The 24,780-nt window shown below is 43.0% G+C and overlaps 1 protein-coding gene across 1 annotated transcript in view; it reads left to right on the top strand.

Moving 5' to 3' along the window:
* The first annotated feature begins 1,412 nt into the window (after positions 1 to 1,412).
* The window catches only part of LOC115148539 (serine/threonine-protein kinase 10), a 46,286-nt gene continuing 22,918 nt past the window's right edge, over positions 1,413 to 24,780 (top strand). The window contains exons 1-4 of the mRNA XM_029690503.1: positions 1,413 to 1,861; positions 13,711 to 13,875; positions 23,689 to 23,737; positions 24,402 to 24,551. Of these exons, the coding sequence (XP_029546363.1) occupies positions 1,703 to 1,861; positions 13,711 to 13,875; positions 23,689 to 23,737; positions 24,402 to 24,551 (523 nt within the window). The 5' untranslated portion in view covers positions 1,413 to 1,702. The remainder of the gene's footprint in view (positions 1,862 to 13,710; positions 13,876 to 23,688; positions 23,738 to 24,401; positions 24,552 to 24,780) is intronic.

The raw sequence follows: 24,780 nt of genomic DNA, 5'->3' as shown, positions 1-24,780 counted from the left end.
CCCCCTTTATTTATCCTACGGTTCTGACTTGGTGTACAGGGAGAACACTGTAAGAACAGCTCATGTTCTGAATTCTGTTGCTGTACATTTCAAAAGTGATCAACAAATAGCTATATTGACTACATCTGTACTAGCTCGCTCATTAATGTCTTAATCAAAATTGCAGATTGACTCTAATCCGCTTGTCGTCCCCTTATGCCATAGTTTGTACATCTCAATTGTCAATAGAAACCACATTTATTTAAGCAAGTCAGCCATATCAGCCATGTTTTTTTTAAAGGCAATAAATGAGGCTGAAAGAACTGTTTCGCTGCCAGACAAGGCTCTGCTGATAGCCAGGTGTAGCAGTGGTAAGGTGTTGGGACTGCTGTTGGGACATCTTTATGTAGGCCCTAACAGTTTGTGGGCACCATTTGTCACCGTTATAGTGCAATTAATGTATTGTTTAGTGTTGTATAGTGTAGTGGCTTTGCTGGCATTCATCCCCCCAAAATGTTTTTTGTTTGCCCCTCCAAGATTTACATGCTACAATTGCCACTGACTCATACCCAAATAATGTTGTTGACTCCAGTGGTGGTTGCTGAGGGGAGGATGGTTCATAATAATGGCTGGAACTGAGCTGATGGAATGGCATCAAACACATGTATTTGATACCGTTCCACTCATTCCCCTCTAGCCATTAGCACAAGCCAGCCCTCCCCAATTAAAGTGCCACTAACCTCCTGTGGTTGACTTATCCTATACTCATATTTGAGGCCAAAGCATAAATTGGAGATAAAACACTTCAAAAACCCCACCTATCTCAAACAGACTGTTTCATAAATGCTTTCTATTTCGTCATAGAGAACGATATCATCCTCCTAATGAGCATGAGCTGGCCAATCAGCGGTCTTTTCACGTGAATATTTTTAATGTCCTGCATACAAGACACCATACTGTTGTTGTGGTATGCCCACACCATTCCAAAACATAAGAGCTGCTATTTAACATAGCCTACTTACCATTTTGGGCAATGAAAACTATTTCACTTATATTGTAATTAATTATAGGTCATATTTCATAAAAATCTGGAAACACCGGACAGATATTTTTAAAACGACATGCACATTTAAACTGGGAAGTGAAGTTATTTAAACTACATATCTTGCGTAAAGATGACGGATCTGTGCCCAGAAAACACTGGGCGCACTTCCATGACACTGGGGGAGCGCTGGGGAGCAATAGGCCTGTGCTACGTTCAAATTTAGTTTGAACTAGGAAATTCGTAAATGTCCGATTTTTTAACTGCTGGGGGCACTTGTATAACTACAATCTATTAACAAGTCGGACTTTTCCGAGTTTGCTAGTTCCGATTAGCATTTGAACATGGCAATAAGGTGGGGCTTCTGTCTTTTTACCCCGAAGCAACAAGTTATTCTCCATAACTGGTTACAGTGTTGCAGCAGGTGGTCATTATGTGCTGTGGACAAGTCATGTGAATGGAAATAATACGTTTTTTATTTTATGACAACGCGTGAATAAATCTTTTAGAACGTGTTTTTGACGGCTTATTTTCTTACTTGAAAGGTGTGTGATTATAAATCCAGGTAGTTTCCCCCCGAATACTTTTTTTATTCTAACAGGAGTGAAACTCAGAATAGTTGCTGTGTCTTGAGAAACGTGGCTTTTATGAACAGCTTTTATTGCTTTTTTGCGGCGAACCATGGCTTTTGCTAAATTCAGCAAAATACTTCGCCTGTCTAATTTTGACATAAAAAAGAAGGCAAAACAATATGAACACGTCCATCGAGACATCAATCCTAATGACCAATGGGAAATTATCGGAGAATTGGGTGATGGAGCTTTTGGAAAAGTTTACAAGGTAAGCAATATGGGTTTCAACATACTTTTGGTCATGTAGTGAATGTGGACACCTGCTCGTCAAACATCTCATTCCAACATCATGGCATTAATATGGAGTTGGTTTCCCCATTGCTGCTATAACAGCCGCCACCCTTCTGGGAAGGCTTTCCAGTCGTTAATGTTGGAACATTGCTGCGGGTACTTGCTTCCATTCAGCCACGAGCGTGAGTGAGGTCCGGCACAGATGTTGGGCGATTGGGCCTGGCTCGCTGTCGGTGTTCCAAATTATCCTAAAGGTATATTCGATGGGGATGAGGTCAGGGCTCTCTGTGCAGGACAGTCCACTTCTAACACGCCGATCTCCAAGTAGTTTTTTTTTTCCCCGAATACTTTTTTATTCTAACAGGAGTGAAACTCAATATTTGCTGTGTCTTGAGAGACTTTTAGTTGTCTTTTGTTTCCAGCACAAGTTTCACCTTTTGTAATGATCATGCTGTTTATCATCAGCTTCTTGATATGCCACACCTGTCACATGGATGGATTATCTTGGCAAAAGGAGAACAGGGATGTAAACAAATGTATGTACAATTTGAGAGAAATAATATTTTTGTGTACATGGAACATTTCTGTGATTTTGTTTTTATCTCAGCTCACGAAACCAACACTTTACATGTTTATATTTGTTCTATGTATGTACAAGTCAAAAGTTTTGGACATTGTATTTTTTTTGTTTACTATTTTCTACATATTATAATGGTGAAGACATCATGAAATGAAACTGAAATCACACATGGAATCATTTAGTAACCAAAAGTGTTAAACAAATCAAAATATTTCATTTGTGATAATTCAAAGTAACCACCCTTCGCCTTCATGACAGCTTTGCACATTCTCAGCATTCTCTCAACCAGCTTCATGAGGTAGTCACCTGGAATGCATTTCAATTAACAGGTGTGCCTTGTTCAAAGTTAATTTGTGACAAGGTAGGGGTGGTATACAGAAGATAGCCCTATTTGCTAAAAGACCAAGTCCATATTATGGCAAGAAATGACTGTCCGTTACTTTAAGACATGAAGTGCAGCCGCAAAAGCCATCAAGTGGTATGATGAAACTGGCTCTCATGAGGACCGCCACAGGAAAGGAAGACCCAGAATTACCTCTGCTGCAGAGGATAAGTTAATTAGAGTTACCAGCCTTAGAAATCGGCAATTAAAAGCATCACAGATTGCACGTCACAGAGTTCAAGTAACAGACACATCTCAACATCAACTGTTCAGAGGAGACTGTGTGAATCAGGCCTTCATGGTTGAATTGCTCCAAAGAAACCACTACTAAAGGACACCAATAAGAAGAGACTTGCTTGGGCTAAGAAACACAAGCAATGGACATTAGACCAGTGGACATCTGTCCTTTGGTCTGATGAGTCCAAATTGGAGATTATTGATTCCAACCGCCGTGTCTTGGTGAGACGCAGAGTAGGTGAACGGAAGATTTCCACGTGTGGTTCCCACCGTGAAGCATGGAGGTTTGTGGGTGCTTTGCTGGTGACACTGTCAGTGATTTATTTAGAATTCAAGGCACAGTTAACCAGCATGGCTACCACTGCATTCTGCAGCAATTCGCCATCCCATCAGGTTTGCGCTTAGTGAGACTATCTTTTGTTATTCAACAGGACAATGACCCAAAACACCTCCAGGCTGTGTAAGGGCTATTTGATCAAGAAGGGGAGTGATGGAGTGTGGCATCAGATGTCCTGGCCTCCACAATCACCCGACCTCAACCCAATTGAGATGGTTTGGGATGAGTTGGACCGCAGAGGTGAAGGAAAAGCAGCCAACAGGTGCTCAGTATATATGGGAACTGCTTCAAGACTGTTGGAAAAGCATTCTTCATGAAGCTGGTTGAGAGAATGCCAAGAGTGTTCAAAGCTGTCATCAAGGCAAAGGGTGGCTACTTTGAAGAATCTCATAAAATATATTTTGATTTGTTTAACACTACTTTTTGGTTACTGCTGTACATGATTCCATATGTTATTTCATAGTTTTGATGTCTTCACTATTATTATACAATGTAGAAAATACAATGTAGTAAAAATAAAGGAAAGCCCTTGAGTGAGTAGGTGTGTCAACCTTTGACTGGTACTGTGTTTATGCATGTATATAGCCAATCGGGACTTTGCAGCTGGCCGATCTCTAAGGGGAAATCGTTCAGTTCTGCCTCCAGAACAAGACTCACGACAAGTGCTGAGGGACAGGCAGTAGGGAGTTGCTGGATTTGCACTGCTCACTTATCCTCTGGCGCGTCATCACTGTAGCTTCATAAGCATTTTGACCCTAGTCTAGAACTAACTGCATTGATCATCTTCGAAGGTACTTTTGTGCTCACCAATTTATTGTGAAATTTGGAGAGAGATTGCTTTCTTTTGAAGGGCAGCACACTCTGGTTTCATGCCCAAGCCAGATGGACCAACTCCTGTAGAGCTGTTGTACTAACTGGGCTCCATTTGGACCTCCCCAGGAGACCCCACTGTTACCCTCCACTGTTTGCTTCATCCAAACTCAGCTGTAGTTTGGGTTATGGGTTTATATTTAATCTGTATCTTTTACTCCTCACATTGCGACATGGCAGGAAAAGGTATCTGCTCGTGCCCAGTGTAGTACAGTGGGTGCCTTTGACTTAGGTGGCCAGTGGAAGAAGTGAGGCCTGACCAGAGTACAGTGCCCCCACTCATACCTTGTGAACAGGCATGTGAGAACACCATGTGGGATTTCACTGACGACACTGAAAGGAAAAATAACATGGAGCCACCCTAATAGAAATAAATGATGCCTTCAGTTACCCCTACCACCAAAATACACCACCTTATGCTGCATGCAGGCCCATTTTAACAGTGGCTATTGACTAAGCAGTTTTCTGTCCAGAGGATACTTTAAAATCTCTTCATGTCTCATACCCTTTAGGACTCAGAATAGAATTTAGTATACTACAAGATATCTTTGGAATGTCAACACTTACAATGGAAACAACACTTTTCAATAAAGACTGAAACATGTGACAATACTGTCTCTACAATCTTCCCCCTTGGCTAAATGTGTTTTCCAGTCCCCAGAAGTCTGGCTGTCCTGGAGTGCTTGTGGAGGAGTCAGGGTCAGGAGGAAAGCTATGGGCCGAAGGATGTTTCCATCACTCCTATGTGGCTCTTGGGCTACTGACTAATCAGTCTGTGGGATGGGGTCTTGGGGCTCCGCTCCACAGCCCGTCCAGACTAGACTTCGTCCCAAATGGTTACCTATTCCCTTTATAGTGCACTACTTTGGACCAGAGCCCATCAAAAGTAGTGCACGATATAGGGAATGGGTTACCATTTGGGACATATCAAGGGAGTTCAGGAAGCCACCAGATGACTCCCATAACTACAAGTCAATTATATACCAGTATGGAGGACACTTCTGTTCAGTGCTCCAGGGCCGGCAAGATCTAGTTCAAATGTTGGCTGTAACAACTCCTTTTACAACAGCTGTGAAACAAATCAACTCGTTGAGTCATCTGTTTGCTTGGTCATTGCTGGTCACATGCTTCCTTTTTGATTCCAGTAATGGAGAGTGTAGGTGTCAGTCTGGCCAGCCACTGGCCTCATGATCTGGGTTGGCTGTACACATCCGGGTGAACAACAGGGCTTTGTTGACATTCTCTCAGGTTGTCATGGGGGGTATCACGGTTAGGTATCACTCTTAGGTTAATGGGCCCCATTGGCCTGTCACTGTCACCAGATGGTAAGGAGGACCTAGTAGTCAGTGTCACGCAGCAGTAGTTAACTTAAAGATGCTCTTTGAACAGTATACAGGTATCTGTATCTAGTCTGATGAACTAACCAGGTGGTGGGAGGCCTCGACTATCATTCTTAAAACGCACGTGTGCATCAACATGTTCACTTCTGAGACCAAAGATTTCCCAGGGCTACAGGTAGTCATGACTAGAGCAGAGTTGGGTAAATCTCCCCCACATGACGGCTATTGCTGAGATGGGAGAATGTCTCACTTCCTGCTGATCCCTGTGTCACAGCATGTTGTGTTTGCTGGTATGGCCGACGCACAAGTGCCGAAATGTCCCTTTTACTTATTAATGGGACACGTGCTGCTGAGCAGGCTCCCTGGCTGCTGTTGCCTTGTACTGTGAGTTGCATTAGTTAGCGTAGCATTACCCGACGGCGCCGTCCAAAGTGGTACCCTTTCCCCTATATAATGCACTACTTTTGACCAGAAAGTAGTGCACTATGTAGGGTATAGGGTGCCATTTGGGACAGAGATCAAGGGTTTTCCTCTAATACAGGAGGCCTGCATGGTGAAAGCACATTTTGTGCTCCAGGGCTGGTAATCTGTGGGGCCCAGCTGTGACCGGCCTGATAAGGATTCTCCTGTAGAGGCTTGTCCCCCATGACTCCCCAGCCCCCTGTCGGTATGTGGCAGGTTGCCTCAGTGGTGACTGTCTTGAGTTGGAGTGTGGGCGAGGGAGGGATGTTTTGTGAGACTGAGAAAATCATGAGTTAACAAGTCATAACTGGTTTTGGAATACATTGAAGCTAGCCTAAATCCGATTCGGAACCTACTGTTAAAGTACAATACATGACGTAACAGCAGTGCTTTGAAAAGTAATCGAACATGTATGCCTTTTGGCAGTCTATCAAAGCACCATGTTTCACGTTTTTATCAAGATGGGTGACATTTTCTACACGAGTGAATGTACTGTACTATGTTTTATCCAGTCAAGCATCAGCAAAATTTACTCAACAGCTCCATGTTCAGAGCCCATCTTAAGAGATGTGCTGTGGCGAGTTCTTCACTGGGGTTTTGAGCCTGAAACCTTTCATAATACCTCGCAGCGAAACTACCACATCCTGAAAGACGGCAGCACCGTACCTCTGGGTTCAAAGTTTGAACTTTCCTGCTGCGTCCCCCAGCCATGTTTAACAACTCTCTGTAAATAAAGATACAGTAAGAGTTTAACCCTGTGTAATCCTCAGCCTATTTTTTATTTTATTTTGTTTTAACTAGGCAAGTCAGTTAACAACTAATTCTTATTTACAATGACGGCCTACCGGGGAATAGTTCAAGGGCAGAACGACAGACTTTTACCTTGTCAGCTCTGGGATTCTATCCAGCAACCTTTCAGTTACTGGCCCAACGCTCCAAACACTAGGCTACCTGCCACCCCAAAATGTAAGATGAGAAATAAAATGTTCCCAGTGGAAAGGCAGGTAGCCTAAAGAACAGCACACCAGTGTCTACTTACACAGCCAGCAGTGAACGCTCCTGGAAGATTCCTGGAAGACGCTAATGATCATCCCCTCTAAAGCCAAAGCTTATTTGCAGAGGGCTTAGTGTACACAAACCAATCCCCTGGCTCCGTCTTCCTGCCTGCCATGTCTGTCTGCCCGGGGACTGATTTTGAGCTGTATGACCACCTGTGATCTCCCCTGACCTGTCCTCCTGACCTCTGGGGACGAGAGCTAAGCATCCTGTGGAGACAAGACGCATTTGGCATGTGTTCAAGAAGAAGATTGAGAGGAAGCGCAGCGTATGCCACAGATTGCATCTGGAGGTGACATCTGTTTGTCACAAATGCCCCCCGCTATTCCCTATATACTGTCTGTAATATGTTTATCTTCTATATTCTGTTTACCTTGGCATTATTTACCAAATCAAATTCCGTCTATGTACACTACCGTTCAAAAGTTTGGGGTCACTTAGAACTGTCCTTGTTTTTGAAAGAATCACTTCTTTTGTCAGTTTCAAAATAACATCAAATTGATCAGAAATACAGTGTAGACATTGTTAATGTTGTAAATGACTGTTGCAGCTGGAAACAGATTCTTTTTTGGGGGAATATCTACTATCATTTTAAAAGGCTAATTGATCATTAGAAAACCCTTTTGCAATTATGTTAGCACAGCTGAAAACTGTTGTACTGACTAAATAAGCAATAAAACTGGCCTTCTTTAGACTAGTTGAGTATCTGGAGCATCAGCATTTGTGGGTTCAACTACAGGCTCAAAATGGCCAGAAACAAAGCACTTTCTTCAGAAGCTCGTCAGTCTATTCTTGTTCTGAGAAATGAAGGCTATTCCATGCGAGAAAATGCCAAGAAACTGAGGATCTCGTACAACACTGTGTACTACTCCCTTCACAGAACAGCGCAAACTGGACCTAACCAGAATAGAAAGAGGAGTGGGAGACCCCGGTTCACAACTGAGCAAGAGGTCAAGTACATTAGTGTCTAGTTTGAGAAACGGACTCCTCACAAGTCCTCAACTGGCAGCTTCATTAAATAGTACCCGCAAAACAGCAGTCTCAACGTTAACAGTGAAAAGGCAGCTCCGGGATGTTGGCCTTCTAGGCAGAGTTGCAAAGAAAAAGCCATATCTCAGACTGGCCAATAAAAATAAAAAATTAAGATGGGCAAAAGAACAGACACTGGATAGAGGGACTCTGCCTAGAAGGCCAGCACGGAGTCGCCTCTTCACTGTTGACATTGAGACTGTTGTTTTGCGGGTACTATTTAATGAAGCTGCCAGTTGAGGACTTGTGAGGTGTCTGTTTCTCAAACTAGACACTAATGTACTTGTCCTCTAATGATCAATTAGCCTTTTAAAATGATCAACTTGGATTAGCTAACACAACATGCCATTGGAACACAGGAGTGATGGTTGCTGATAATGGGCCTATGTAGATATTCCATAAAAAATCTGCCGTTTCCAGCTACAATAGTCATTTACAACATTAACAATGTCTACACTGTATTTCTGAAATTCATTTTTTTTTTTTTATGGACACGTGCTTTTCTTTCAAAAACAAGGGCATTTCTAAGTAACCCCAAACTTTTTTGAATGGTAGTGTAAATTGAATGGTAGTGTAAGCCCTATGGGCCCTCTATAGTGCACTATACCCTCTATAGTGCACTATACCCTCTATAGTGGACTATAGAGGGTATAGATGCATTTGGGACGCATCCTCTATGTGCAGCAGCAATGTAGCAATTAACACTAATAAATAACTAGTTATCATTAGTATTAGTATGTTCTTTCTGTTCAATAGGACACATGCCTTTTGACCGTTATAACGTTCTTTGTGCTTATAGAGAACTCTGGCAGACTTCATGCAGAAGCCTAGTCCTACTCTGATAAATAGAATGGGATGATAGCCACTTATTTTGATAGAGGCTTTATTCAAGGGAACACCTACATTAGTTAGACCTGATATGCAAGTCATTCAAGAATCTAACACACAACCCTAGTGCCCCCAGCCCAAAGCTGCCAGAGATGTCTTTTTTTTTTTTTTTCAATTTTTGTCATAATGAGTAAGTCGAGGTCAAGATTTACTCGGCAGCCTAATGTTAACAAGAATTCTACATGTCTTAACGGCAGGGCTAAGGTTAAGCACAAACATTATCTAGAGACGGGTTGGGGATGGGATCTGTGTGCGTGGCACTGTGTGTGCGCTGGCAGACTGCGTACTACAGTGTACCAGCAGGCAGGCCCACGCCTCAGCACACCGCCCCATGCTTACTGTACGCTGATATCTGACACTATTGATTCAGCCTGGAGATAATTGGCCCCAGGAGGCTGTGCCAGCAGCAGAGTGCAGAGACACACCACCCAGTGTGTCTGCTCCTCTCCTCTCACAGCCAGGTGTAGTAATCCGCACAGTCACTTCTCCAACTGGATCTCAGGCTTTCTCTGGCTTTATTTATGACCTGCATGTTCTATTTGAACAGATTATCCCCTTAAGTGTTTTAGGAGGGTGATTTACTTTGGGGTGGAGTGGGTGAGGAGCAGTGTGTGCGCTCACAGCCATGTACCCAAAAGGCAGGAAACAATAGCTGATCCCTCGTTTTACTTCTTCAACCTCTGCCCCTTCATGGAGCATTGGTGTTGGGTTTTTTTTTTTCAGGGAGAGGATGATAGACTTTTTTTCATGGAGTGTCACAGTCGCAGGCAGGCAGGCTAGTAGAGGCAGAGGAGAGGGGCCAGTGTCAATCAGTTGTTCCTGACATCCATGGAAACGTTGGGCAAAACAAACCACAGAACAGTTGTTTTGTTCCCCAGTAGGATGATTGAGTTAGAGAGCTCAGCTTTTGTACTTCTTCGCTACGATAATGGGAGGGAGGCTCGGTGGTGTGAGTCTGTTTTGCAGCCAGTCCCCACTTATTTTTTCTGTTAGTATAATTAGGTTAGTGTGATTTACACAGCTCTATCCTCAACCAGCACTTCTCCTCCCTCTGCATATTCCCTCCTCCAGTGGAGAGTCTCCAGGGCCTTGATGACTTCCAGGAAGTCAGCGCTCCCTTGTGAGGCACAATGAGTGTGGTGGGGGGGAGAAAGGGAGAGTTGTGAGATCTTGGTTGTGAAGGCTTGTAAAGTGGGACTGGTAACATAACGTGGCACCCTGTTGCCTCAGATGGTGGGAGCAGAGCAGGTTCCTGATGGTGTTGAAATGCAAATACTCCGTGGCGCATTGTCAGATACGCTAGCGTGTGTCTCCGGTCATACACCGTATGCAAAGGTTAGGTTTCCTGACTTTGTTACCTCACCAGGAAAAACATAATGTTTAAAGGCCCTGGACTTATTCCAGGTGAGATCATGTGTTCAGGAAACCTCAGGACTGTAACTATGGTAGGCTAGTATCTCAACGCCTGACTGCAGTGTTTACCCATATGTTTTCCCACAGCCCCCTCAGGTATTGGACCCCACCAGGCTGTTCAGTCTGCAGCCTCACATCTCCAGGTCATTGGGAGGAGCTAAAGCAACACACACAAACCCAAACTAACCTGGTGGGGGGTGGCACAATTTTAGAACCCTTCAAAATCCTATTTTCCCTTACCATGACCTTAACTCTAACCCTAAACCTAATTTGAATCATAACACTAGTTCTACCTTAATCCTAACCCCCCTAGAAATCTAGCTTTTGATCTTGGGGTCATCTTAATCTTTTCTTTTTATTGGCCAACAGTTTTCAGCTGTGCGAACATAATTGCAAAAGGTTTATCTAATGATCATTTGCCTTCTTAAAATGATAAACTTGGATTAGCTAACACAACGTGCCATTGGAACACAGGAGTGATGGTTGCTGATAATGGGCCTCAGTACACCTATGTTGATGTTCCATAAAAAAATCTGCTGTTTCCAGCTACAATAGTCATTTACAACATTAACAATGTCTACACTGTATTTCTGATCAATTTGAAGTTATTGTAATGGACCAAAAAATTTACTTTTCAAAAACAAGGACATTTCTAAGTGACCCCAAACATTTGAACGGTGGTGTACATGTATATATTACCTCGACTAACCTGTACCCCCGCACATTGTCTCTGTACCCCCTGTATATAACCTCGTTATTGTTATGTCATTTTGTTTTATTTTTTACTTGATTTAGTAAATGTATTAACTCTTTCTTGAACTGCATTGTTGGTTAAGGGCTTGTAAGTAAGCATTTCACGGTAAGGTTTACATCTGTATTCGGCGCATGTGACAAAAACGATTTGATGGTCAATGCAGCACATGCAACAAGATGTTGATGACCGATGCTGTTTTGCTTCTTAATATAAATCCACAAGTGTTCTATAATCACACTATTAGTTTGTATCTTACTGTCTGCAAACGGTTAGTTTGTCTTGGCAAGTTGTGGCAAAAATAAATTGTGTTATACGGAACCCAAACCGGCTGTGCGCGTGCACCATCGTGCATAAATGCATTTTGTCCCCTCACACCAAACGCGATCACGACACGCAGGTTAAAATATCAAAACAAACTCTGAACCAATTATATTAATTTGGGGACAGGTCGAAAAGCATTAAACATTTATGGCAATTTAGCTAGCTAACTTGCACTTGCTAGCTAATTTGTCCTATTTAGCTAGCTTACTGTTGCTAGCTAATTTGTCCTGGGATATAAACGTTGAGTTGTTATTTTACCTGAAATGCACAAGGTCCTCTACGCCGACAATTAATCCACACATAAAACGGTCAACCGAATCGTTTCAAGTCATCTCTCCTCCGTCCAGGCTTTTTCGTCTCGACTTTATAATGCGATTGGCAACTTTCATAAATTAGGTGCATTTCCGCCACCAACCTTGTTCGTCTTTCAGTCACCCACGTGGGTATAACCGATGAGATGGCACATGGATTCCTGCTTCTATTAACCAATGAGGAGATGGGAGAGGAACAACATGCGGCGCGATCTGCGTCAGAAATAGAACTGACTTCTGTTTTAGCCCTTGGCAACGCAGATGCTCGTTGGTACACGTGCAATAATTGAGTAACATGTATGTCTACATTTATTTTGCAACGCATGCGACACTAGGGGTGTAGTTATTCGCTAATCGCTATTTAACTGTGAGTCAGATATGGTATGTAGCTAATAATTTCCTGATACCAGTGATGGTGTAGGCTTAAATTAGCATGTTTGTGCAACAGTGTCTTCCAAATAAAAGAGGAATAGGCAAACCATGAATATGTTAGCTACATGAATTAGCTAAGAGAACCATTTAATCTAGCCAAAGGTTATAGGGTCCCTGAGGAAACACTGACCAACACTTTGGTGCCTACCCTGTCGCAATAACGCCTCCCTTGCTTTTACATTCATTGTCATGTCAAACAACACTTTATTCAAGGTGCCCATTATATTCTAACTCTATAGTTAGAATGATTATTCTATTTCCATTATTACTAGAGTTCACCCAAGTGCTTTGATCTAAATCAAAGTATCAATCAATTAGAATGGAGAAAGCCCCTTTTTCTTTTTTTTGTCCTTTTTATTCGCTTACAATTTATTTGTTGCCTCCCTAGGGGAAATCACTACTCAAAGCAAATGTCAAACTTTTTTTTATTATTCAAAAACAATGAAATACTGTCATACCGTTAAAAAATATATATATTTTGGTCATATTCCCCTACCTTTACCCCTCATTCTCAGAAGTATAACTATGACACACAAACATATACTTTCCTTCTAGTTATGTGTTCACCACTGACTCACCCTCCTGTTTTGATGCTTGTTTATCATTCTGTTGTGGACATGTACAATCTGTTTTGTGTTTAACCAATGTGTAGTGCCATTTTCAATGTGGATGGGCTGGCTGGCTACAGTGGTTCCTCCTCCGCAGCTCTTATAGGGTGTGGAGTTTCCTTTCCTGTTGTGCTTTTTAAAGTGCGGTTAAGTAACATTTTAATTAGACTCTTGTGTTTGTCAGAGTTTTTGACTCTCCTAGGGTTTTGATTGGGTTCTCTTCTCATGAGAAAGTCTTGCGCGTGCTGAGAATTTCACTGAGTGGGCAGGGCCAAGATATGGTTTTGAAGTCCAATCTATACTGTCAACTGTTTCTAGTGTTTTATCTATGTGAAGTGTTAAGAAAATTGAATTCATTTTGTAATTTATGACACTCTCATGACGTATTCAATACCTTTCAATTGTAGTCACATACATTCGTAATTCACTTCTGTGTTTTCTAAGGTGGTTTTCACAAGTTTAATTTCCTTCCTAACACCCCCACTAGTTCGCCACACTGCCGGGCCCCACCTATGATGTTTCTTAGTATTAACCAATATAAAATTCACTGTCCTTGTATAACCTGTTGAAACGGCCCTCTTGTGCAGAAATCATTTGTGTACTACCTGTGTGCTCGCCTTTTGCCATTTTACCAGTGTCTCAATAGATCATAACTCCTGTTAAGAATGAATCTCAAAATCCATATATGTTATGGCAGTTTGAGAAGGCCCATTGACTGAATCTAGGCTTCTAAATGGCTCTATCCTCCACATGACAATCTTCTCTCCATTTAGTGTTATGTAAATGTTGACTCATTTGTCTTCTAGGCCAAAAATAAGGAGACTGGAGCCCTGGCTGCAGCCAAAGTCATTGAGACGAAGACTGAGGAGGAGCTGGAGGATTACATGGTGGAGATAGATATCCTGGCAAAGTGTGACCACCGCTACATCGTCAAGCTGTTGGACGCCTTCTACCACGATGCCAAGCTCTGGGTAAGACCTTCGGGGCCAACAGTGGGCCAGAACTGGGCCGTGTGGAGTTTGTTCTGTTACCCAACTCAATGGTTTAATCCCCTCCATAGCCCTCTATTACAGAAAAGATTCTGGATTGACCTGATGGTGAACCCTATAGGTTACTATGAGGATCAAGCTAGATCTTTCAGTTCCTCCCTTTTGTAGGGTATACTTTATTTTAGCTTTCCTCTGCTTTCTTATTATTGAATAGACTGCATGTTTTCCATGTACTTTGTAATCAGCCATGTCTGCCAAGACAAACACAAGTGACCTTATTATGGAGCCGATAGACATGGCAGCTCTGCTTCTAGCTCCTAAGCAACTTTGTAGTATTATTTTTTTTGTTTGTGTTTCTTACAATTGTAGCTCAACGCTTTAAGCGCTATTCCATATAGTCGGAAATAACTTTCAGATATCAGTGGCGGTAACTCACCAGCACTCCGAATTGGCTATTTTGTTCATACCCCCCAAGGCAATTGAACTTATCCCTAAGGCTGCTCCAAGACACCGTCGGCGGAGTAGAGGTATTCAGAGTGGACGTTTATTCTGACTCAGGAGGGGTGCACACCAGGGTATATTACTCGCTAATGTTCAGTCCCTGGATAATAAAGTAGACAAGCTCAGAGTGAGGATCTCCTTCCAGAGAGACATCAGGCACTGTAACATACTCTGTTTCACAGAATCCTAGCTCTCTCCAGATATACTGTCCCCGTCCATACAGCCAGCTGGGTTCTCAGTACATCGTGCAGATGGGAATAAAGAACTCTCCAGGAAGAAGAAAGACGGAAGTGTATGTTTCATGATTAACTAATCATGGTGTGATTGTGGAAACATACAGGAACTCAAGTCATTTTGTTCACCTAACCTAGAATACCACACAATCAAATGCCGACTGCATGACCTCACGAGAGAATTGCCTTTGGTTATCGTCACAGCCGTGTATATTCCCCCTCAAGCCGATACCACGACGGCCCTCAAGGAACAACACTGGACTTTTATTTTAACAAGGCAAAACTGAGGAAATGCTACGGAAGTTCAATCAACACATTGCCTGTAGTACTCGCGCTTCAAAAACTCTCGACCATTGTTACTCTCCCTTCAGGGATGGCTACAAGGCCCTCCCTTTGGCAAATCAGATCACATCTCCATTCTGCTCCTCCCTTCCGATAGGCGGAAACTGAAACAGGAAGTACCTGTGCCAAGATCGATTCAACGCTGGTCTGACCAATCGGAATCCATGCTTCAAGATTCTTTTGATCATGCGGACTAGGATATGTTCCGGGTTTCCTCTGAGAATATCATTGACGCGGGGACTGAGTTCATAAGGAAGTGTAAAGGGGATATTGTTCCCACTGTTACAATTTAAAACCTACCCAAACTAAAAAACGTGGATTGAGGCAAGCATTCGAACGCAAAACTGAAGGTGCGAACCACCGCATTTAACCACAGCAAGGTGACAGGGAATATGGTTGAAATACAAACAGTCCAGTTATGTCCTTCGTAATGCAGTCAAACAGGTTAAACTATAGTACAGAAACAGTGGAGTCGCAATTCAGCGGCTCAGACACAAGACGTATGTGGCAGGGATGCCAGACAATCACAGATTACAAAAGACAAAACCAGCCATGTTGCAGACACCGATGTCTTGTTGCTGGACAACCTAAACATCATTCTCCCACTTTGAGGATAACAGTGCCACTGATGCGGGCCGCTCTCGTGGCCAATGTGAGTAAGACCTTAAGCGTGTTAACCCTCCCAAGGCTGCAGGCCCAGACAGCATCCCTAGCCGTGTCCTCCCGTCCTCAGAGCATGTGCATACCAACTGGCTGGAGTTAATTCAATCTCTCCCTATCCCAGTCTGCTGTCCCCACTTGTTTCAAGATGTCCACCATTGTTCCTGTAACCAAGAAAGCAAAGGTAACTGAAATGACTATCACCCCGTAGCACTCACTACTGTCATCATGAAGTGCTTTAAAGAGGCTTGTTAAGGAACATATCACCTTACCTTACCTGACACCCTAGACCCACTGCAATTAGCATACCGCCCCAATAGATCCACAGACGATGCAATCGCCATCGCACTGCACTCTGCCCTATCCCATCTGGTCAATAGGAATACCTATGTAAGAATGCTGTTCATTGAATACAGCTCAGCCTTCAACAGCATAGTACCTTCCAAGCTCATTAAGCTCGGGCACTGGGTCTGAATCCCGCCTTGTGCAACTGGGTCCTGGACTTCCTGACGGGCCGCCCCCAGGTGGTGAAGGTAGGAAACAACACCTCCACTACGCTGATGCTCAACACGGGGCCCCGCAAGGTTGCATGCTCTGCTGCCTCCTGTACTTCCTGTTCACCCATGACTGTGTGGCCACATGCCTCCAACTCAATCATCAAGTTTGCAGAGGACACAACAGTGGTAGGCCTGATCACCAACAATGAAGAGAGCCTACAGGGAGGATGTGAGGGTCCTGGCAGAGTGGTGCCAGGAAAATAACCTCTCATTGTTGATAAAATGTCAACAAAGTGAAGGAGCTGATCGTGGACTTCAGGAGACAGCAGAGGGAGCATGTCGCCATCCACATCAACAGGGCCTCAGTGGAGAAGGTGAAAAGCTTTGAGTTCCTCGGTGTACACATCACTGACAGTCTGAAATGGTCCACCCACACAAACCGTGTGGTGAAAAACCTCAGGAGGCTGAAAAAATTTGTCTTGGACCCTAAGACCCTCACAAACTTTTAGAGGCAAATATTCATAGGAACCTTTTTGTGACTGAAGCCATTTTAATGGTACTATAACAGCTTACTCAATTTAATAAATATATATACTAAATATTCTATCCACATACTGTCCATAATGTTGATACATCCCATCACGTGTGCATCACACAGACTCCGGACTCCGACATTGCTCATCCTAATATTATATATATATCTTAATTCCATTCTTGTACTGTTAGATTTGTGTGTATTGTTAGATATCTCTGCACTGTTGGGGCTAGGAACATTTTGCTACATCCACAGTAACATAAATCTGCTAAATATGTGTATGTGACCAACATTTTTATTTGATTTGCTTTGAATCGTGCTGGTCCCGGACATAAACTATCCTAGGAATTACAAAATGCAATGGGGGGGGGGATAGTCAAACATCCAAGCCAACAAGTTATTAAAACAAATAATCACTGTTTAGACTGTAGCAACACTTTGTTATTCTGAACTCTGATTGATACAGAGTTAGTCTGACATTTTTATAGTCATGTTATTTATTTCTTCTCTTTTTTTTTGACTACCACTGCATCACTGAATGTGATCGATCTATGACCATTGAAACCATCACCTGGAAATGGGTGCTGTATAAACTCATCAACTGCCAAAAGCCATGTGATATAAAGTTGCGTAGTTGAAATTGCCATAGAGGGGGAAGTAAAGATTACGTGAAGGGCTGTTCTTGCAATCCAAGGGGGGCACCACACCAGATATGGCAGCAGGTCTATTGCTCCACCTCCCATCTGTTAAAAACACAGCGGCATAGCTGGAATTATTTTTTCTTTTCTACAAGGCCTCTGCACAGGGACTGTCGGCTCATCTAGTTTTTCTTATAAAGGTCAGTGTGCAAATACACGTACAGCTTTCAAATTACACATTTCCTGTGTGTCCCCTTGGTGGGGTTTCAGTTTTTTTCTTTGATCGCATTCTCAAGAACTGTTCTAGAGTAAAAGCCTGTAATTTAGTGTACATAGGCAGAATAACCAGACTTGAATCTTCTGTTATTCAAGAAGCCCAGGTTATTTACAACAACTCCATTAAGAGTGAGTGGTCAGATACAGCCCAGTGTTCAAGCACTCATACCACTTCTCACTGTTTATTTCTACTTTTGGTACTGTTAAGATTTACGTTTTCTGCAAAAATGGAAAGGCAGGTGGAAGGGGGAGAAGGTGAGCAACTTGTCTGTTGGCCCTGCATTACACCACAAACTGGTTTATAGAAAATTGTGCTAAATTTAAACTGGTATAGTTATTTATTTAAGGACCAAAAAATCGACAGCTGTGCCATATAGGTTGCAAAATAGTTGGGAGGATTTTATGTACCAATTCCATGGCACATGGTTTATGAACTGATACACAAAACAACGGCGGATTCAAATCTTAGTTTTTCAATTTAAATTATACAAAATTCTTGCAACCAATAGAATGTTTTTTTTTTTTTTATACACTACCGTTCAAAAGTTTTAGAACACCTACTCATTCAAGGGTTTTTCTTTTTTTTTTTACTATTTTTCTACATTTTAGAGTAACAGTGAAGATATCTAAACTATGAAATAACACATGGAATCATGTAGTAACCAAAAAAGTGTTAAAAAAAATCAATATGTTTGAGGTTTTTCAAATAGCCCCCCTTTGCCTTGATGACAGCTTTGCACCCTCTTGGCATTCTTTCAACCAGCTTCACCTGGAATGCTTTTCCAACAGTCTTGAAGGACTTCCCACATGCTGAGCACTTATGTTCTGCTTTTTTTCCCCATCTCAATTTGGTTGAGGTCAGGGGATTGTGGAGGCCAGGTCATCTGATGCAGCACTCCATCACACTCCTTTTTGGTCAAATAACCCTTACACAGCCTGGAGGTGTGTTGGGTCATAGTTCTGTTGAAAAACAAATGATAGCCTCACTAAGCGCAATCCTGATGGGATGGTGTATCGCTGCAGAATGCTGTGGTAGCCATGCTGGTTAAGTGTGCCTAGAATTCTAAATAAATCACTGACGGTGTCACCAGCAAAGCACCCCCACAGCATAAGACCACCACCTCCATGCTTCACGATGGGAACTACACATGCGGAGACCATCCGTTCACCCACACCGCGTCTCACAAAGACATGGCGGATGGAACCAAAAATCTCAAATTTGGACTCCAGACCAAAGGACAGATTTCCACCGGTCTAATGTCCATTGCTTGTGTTTCTTGGCCCAAGCAGGTCTTTTCTTATTGGTGTCCTTTTAGTAGTGGTTTCCTTGCAGCAATTCAACCATGAAGGCCTGATTCATGCAGTCTCTGAACAGTTGATGTGTTTGTTACTTGAACTCTGAAACATTTATTTGGGCTGCAATTTCTGAGGCTGGTAACTCTAGTGAACTTATCCTCTGCAGCAGAGGTAACACTGGGTCTTCCTTTCCTGTGGCGGTCTTCATTAGAGCCAGTTTCATAGCACTTGATGGTTTTTGCAAGTGCATTTGAAGAAACGTTCAAAGTTCTTAATTTTCCACATTGACTGACCTTTATGTTTTAAAGTAATGATGAACTGTCATTTCTCTTTGCTTATTTGAGCTGACCTTGCCATAATATGGACTTAGCCCTATTTGATAAAAGACAATCTTCTGTATACCAACCCTACCTTGTCACAACACAACTGATGGTCTCAAACGCATTAAGAAGGAAAGGAATTCCAAAAATGAACTTTTTTAAAAAGGTACACCTGTTAATTAAAATGCATTCCAGGTGACTACCTCATGAAGCTAGTTGAGAGAATGCCAAGCGTGTGCAAAGCTGTCATCAAGGCAAAGGGTGGCTATTTGAAGAATCTCAAATATAAAATATATAATGATTTGTTTAACACTTTGTTTTTGGTTGCTACATGATTCCATATGTGTTATTTCATAGTTTTGATGTCACTATTCTACAATGTCGAAAATAGTAAAAAAGATAAACCCTTGAATGAACACACTCTGTCAAAAGTTTTAGAACACCTGCTCATTTAAGGGTTTTTCTTAGAGATATCACTTGTTTTGGTACTGCGCGTATGTAGGTTGTTTTTGGTCGCAGGTTCAGGAATGACTTAAGAATTGCAACATTTACCTGGAGCTAACTCCGCAAATAATGATTTTTGAAAAGTCAGTCAATCAATAATGCTCTTAGTAAATAAAAATGTTTGCTCTCTGTAGGAACTGAGAATGGAAAGGTTCCAAACTTTTGTGAAACATCACGACGCAGTTGAAAAATATATAGAAATCAAATCCGGATGGTGTTCAGAGATGGTTGGGAGGGGTTGAGGGGAGCTGAAGGGTGGGACTAAAATTAACAAAAATATGAACTAATATACTGTCTGTAAAATGTGTATGTAGAAGCCTAAGTATTGTTGTCCATTAGTTTACTCCAATTAGGGGAGGGATGATGGGGTTAGGTGAAAATAATAATAATGAAGGAACATTTGTAAAAATATATTTTTACCCAAAAATGGGCGATTGGATATTATGCAGATAATTACATAGAAGCCACAATCTATCAATCTGCAATATTAAAGCTAATCTACCCCCTAAAAATATATATTTAAAAAGATATTTGGATGTGTAGATGATGCATAAATAGAACTGTCGTACTTGGATATCATCACAAAAGAAGCATGTTCTAGTTTAGCCTCTCCCTCGCCACCCTCTCTACAGTGTCATAACAACTCATACGTTCTGGGTGTGGATGAGGCATTCGATCATAAAACCACCCCACAAACACTGGCACCACAAAACTGAGAGCCTCTCCCTGGCTAAGGGCCAGTGCCGAGGGGATGACTAAAGATGTGTGGTCCCTGGAGCATGCCAGTCTGACTGGGCGGGATGTCTCTGCTGACGACATGCTGCAGACTGAACCAGCGGTTGGGCTGCGTGCCTCAAACCTCCCCTTTTTCAGCCGGAGAGCAGGGGTGGCACATTCCGCTGCCCACCCACTCTGCTCTGTGGAGAGCACGCGAGAGAGAGAAGACTGTTTGTTCTGGTTTGGGAACAACCCGCTCTACAGTGTGAGAAATAGGGGGCCTTTTTAATAGGGCTGCCATTAACACGCATGACTGCAGCCAGCCATGATAATGCTTTCATCTGGAAATCATCCCATGGTAAACCAATAAAGCTCTATTAACAGGTGTTAACAGATGGGCATCGTGTTCAACTGCCAGGGCCAACGTAAAACCCTGCTGCACTGTCTGAGTGTCATCTATATGCGTGTATCATTTATACCTCGTCTGTCTCTCCTTGAGGCTCTGTCTTGACAAGGAGAGGAGAGGGCTCTCCGTGTAAAGGAATGCTGCAATGTTCTGTTGTTACCAAGCAAAGGCAGAAAGAGAGGCCATTAAACAGGAGGTGAATGTCAGTGTAGGATCCTTGTTCTTGAGTCTATCCCGCACAGCTTCACTCTGTGTACAGTAAATCTGTCGTTATCATCTTGTTCACTTTATCTCACGCCCTCTTTTCCACCGTCCCGGTGGACCTGCTGTACAACCTTGCATAGAGCAGTGTGTTGTCTGTCTTACTGTTCCCCTCCGTTCTGAATCACTCCTGAGGAAGTGTTATGTACCCATCTGTCACTGAAACGTTACTCATTTTCCAAGGTGTCACAAGGCATAATACTGCTGATTTTTGAACATGATGGAGAAAGCATGGCGGTCATTTTAAATACAAGTGACACACCTATTTAATACCCAGGAGATTGGTTAAATGAGGTTGTAAATCACTGTCGGTGTTGGTGCACAGTTGAATAAACTTAAGTCAATGTCTCCTAGGTGCTGCCTCAGCCAGTTTACTTGTATATCTAATAGTGTTTGCCGGTTCACACGCCAGTATCGGCTCAACTTAACTTGCCCGACTGAGCCGTCAGTGGCAGGAATTCAAAAAGGGCTTAGCCAGTGAAACTACATCTTTTAACAGGCATCAATTAACAAATTTCTCTCCAAAAGGAGGTGGATTATGACATATCCTATAGAACATCTGGGAATATTGCTCAATGTCCTTTTCACTGAACCCATAACACAGCCATCTCAAAGAATTGGTAGTTGTGTACGGTGGATGTCAACCCTCCGAGCTCTATTGGGCTGTACACCGGATGTGTTTTGTGGCTGCCTACACTCTGTTGACGGAGCTGTGTGAGGAGGTGGTGGAAGAATGCGGTATGTACAACATTTGCGTGAGCGCGTGTACGTTTTTGTGTGTGCGTACATGTGCAGCCCGTACAGGCTGTAGATCTGACCAGTTGGACCAGATCTTTCACCAGTGCAACATTGCTCACGTCATGAGGAAACAATCCCTCAAAGGGGGGGAAGTTACCGACCTAGCAGCAATAGATAGTCATCATTACATTCCCTTAAAAATGACCTGGTGTCACACGTAAATCTGACTAAGCCTTTAGGTGTTCACCGCCGCCTTAATCCTATGTACAGTACATAGCTTGTCATCCACATCCTGAATTATTTGTTGACTGGTGGATTGGCAGGGATTTAGAAAACTGGAAGGCCAGGTTATTGAGGTTAAAACCTATGCTAACACATGACCTCACAAAACTATTTTTAATATCATAAGAGGCCCTTGTTTTACTGTGACGACATGGGCCCCTCCCTCGGAATGAAGGTTGGTACACCATCCCCAGCTGTGTGTGTGTGTCTAGATGTACAGTAACAAGCCACCGTTTTGTCCTCCATTTTGTTCAGTACGAAACTCCTCCACCCTGTCCAGCAGGGTTTGCCACTGCTTTGACAATGGTGTCATAGCATAGAGGTGAGTGAATGGGTTGAATAGGGCATTTTGTGTTATGTTAAAACAAGACGTACATCTGTGTTTGTCCAATCAGCAGGGAATTATGTAACCGTGAGATCACAGGGCAGGTATGCAGGCTATTGAGGTGTCACAAGCCTTCTGAGTGCCCAAGACCAAACACATTGCACACACACACACACACACACCACTTTCAACGTTTTAGTGGCTTTCCGAACTCCTGGCTTGTAGGTTAAAGTTAATGTACCACAGTGACCCTCTAGAGTCGTGGAATATTATTAAAACACTTATTTATACTTGTGATGGGCCCCCGTTGACTTGCATGACTCATTCATAAGTAGCCTTTGAAAGTACAGTGTGGAGGGACTTTAAATTATGTATCTATGTGTGTATCTAAGTGTGTGTGTGAGGAGGAAATAAGGATTACGTTTTTGGCAGCTGGATAAAGTCTCTCTGATAGGACATTTTTCGGACTTGTTTTCAGTGGGCCATTTCCCTCTTGCTGTTTCTCCTCAGCAGTGCTGGTATTTGGTTTATGTGTGTTGGAAGGCTGTGGAGTTAGTGACCATCTCGTCCGTCGCTAAACACACTGACTGTAGTCCTGTCCTGCACGGCCACGGTGTGTTCTGCCTTCACTGACACGAGGCAGTGCAGAGTGTTTGAGAAGGCTTTCGCCACAGGTGTCAGAGACTGGAGTGTACAACTAGAAAGGGAGATGTTGGTTTCTCTCCTGTTGACTGGGCAGTGTCAGCCCGTCTGCTGACATGTCTAAGTGCTTTCTTTTTATTAGACAGATTGACTGGGTTCTAAGAGGCCTCACTTCCCAGAACTCTTGTTTGTCTGTCTGTCTCCCCCTCTTCTCTTGAGTTCAAATCTTCTCCCCGGGTGATACAAGACCTATTCTCTGCTGTATCTTAGTGATGTTGAAAACAGTTAGGCTACCACCTGTCACTTCTGTGGACCTTCCCTCTTGTCTCCTCTCAGCCCCCTCTTTTTTTTTCTATACCACTCGTCCTGTTCTTTTGGCAGTCTTTTTTGTTGTTGAAGCGATCACAGTTACACACGATGAGGTTCTAACATCTACCTTCTGACTTTGATGTTGATAGTTCTGTAGAAAATGTTATTTTTACATTCCATGGAATCCCTCTTCCCCGTTAGGATGTTTTGTATGTAGTTTGCATTTCTGGAGAAGTTTTTGTGCTCCATTGGAATTTCCTGAGGATAAACTGTAAATCACAAATCTGGCTGTTTTTCCTCTTCCTCCTCACAGATCATGATCGAGTTCTGCCCTGGAGGAGCCGTAGACGCTACTATGTTAGGTAAGGAGACATGCACTACTGTAGGCCGGGTAGTCCTTTATAGGTGTGTGCTCTGTCCCTTGGAACATTGTTTTCCTAAGCTCCCCACCTCTCCCGTTTTTTTAGATGTTTCACATTCCGTACCTGCGGCCGTAGCTGCAACTGCCACGGCACTGTTGCTCTTAAGGATATTGCTTTATTATGAAAGAATTAGCGAACGGGGCCAAGTGATGTCTCGTTGTAATGGGTCTGCCATTGTAACAAGGTACTAGGGGCAGACCGAGGAGACCCACACACTGTGGGGAATACCCCTGCGCTGTTCTTCCTTTGATAATCCAGCTCCTCATACAGCAGTTGCTGGCCCCAAATACAACTAACTAAACATGGAGAGGAATAGGAAAAAGTCCTGTTTTTAGCATGTAAATGTTTTATCAGAGCCAATTTACGCTCTCAGGGCAGTAGCCATTTAAGACGACTTACAGCTTGTACTGGCAGCAGCTCCATCTGCCTCATCGGAAATACTCAGGTGTCCCAACGAACCCACCTTGCCTTTTTATAGGGACTTTGGTTCTCAGTTGAGTTGTACCATTTTCCTGTTGAGGTAAAACCTTAGCCATTGATGTCACTGCGTTAAAGTGATGTCAGTTTCCCCTAACCTGTGTCCTCCCCTCTCTCTGGTCTGCAGAGCTGGACCGGGGCCTGATGGAACCTCAGATCCAGGTGATCTGCAGACAGACGCTGGAGGCCCTGGTCTACCTCCACAGCATCAAGATCATCCACAGAGACTTGAAGGCCGGGAACATCCTCCTCACCCTGGAGGGAGACATCAAGCTAGGTGAGACGATCTTCTCCCTCCAGAATGTTTTACTCATATAATGTACTCCTCTGCTAGAACACTGAGACCTCATGTTTCCAGAATACTAGAACCAATTTTCTCCTCATTGGATCTTCTAGATTCCACAGCACTTAACCATCCTCCTTAATCTTCCTCTATGCTCCTTTCCTATCAAGTGTCTACCCCTCAGACCAGGGCTGTTATCCACCTTAAAACGAAAGTGATTTTG

Source organism: Salmo trutta, chromosome 15 (assembly GCF_901001165.1).
Source record: "Salmo trutta chromosome 15, fSalTru1.1, whole genome shotgun sequence".
Classification (NCBI taxonomy): Eukaryota; Metazoa; Chordata; class Actinopteri; order Salmoniformes; family Salmonidae; genus Salmo; species Salmo trutta.
Note: the sequence above shows the minus strand (reverse complement) of the source record. Positions and strands in the feature narration are given on the sequence as shown.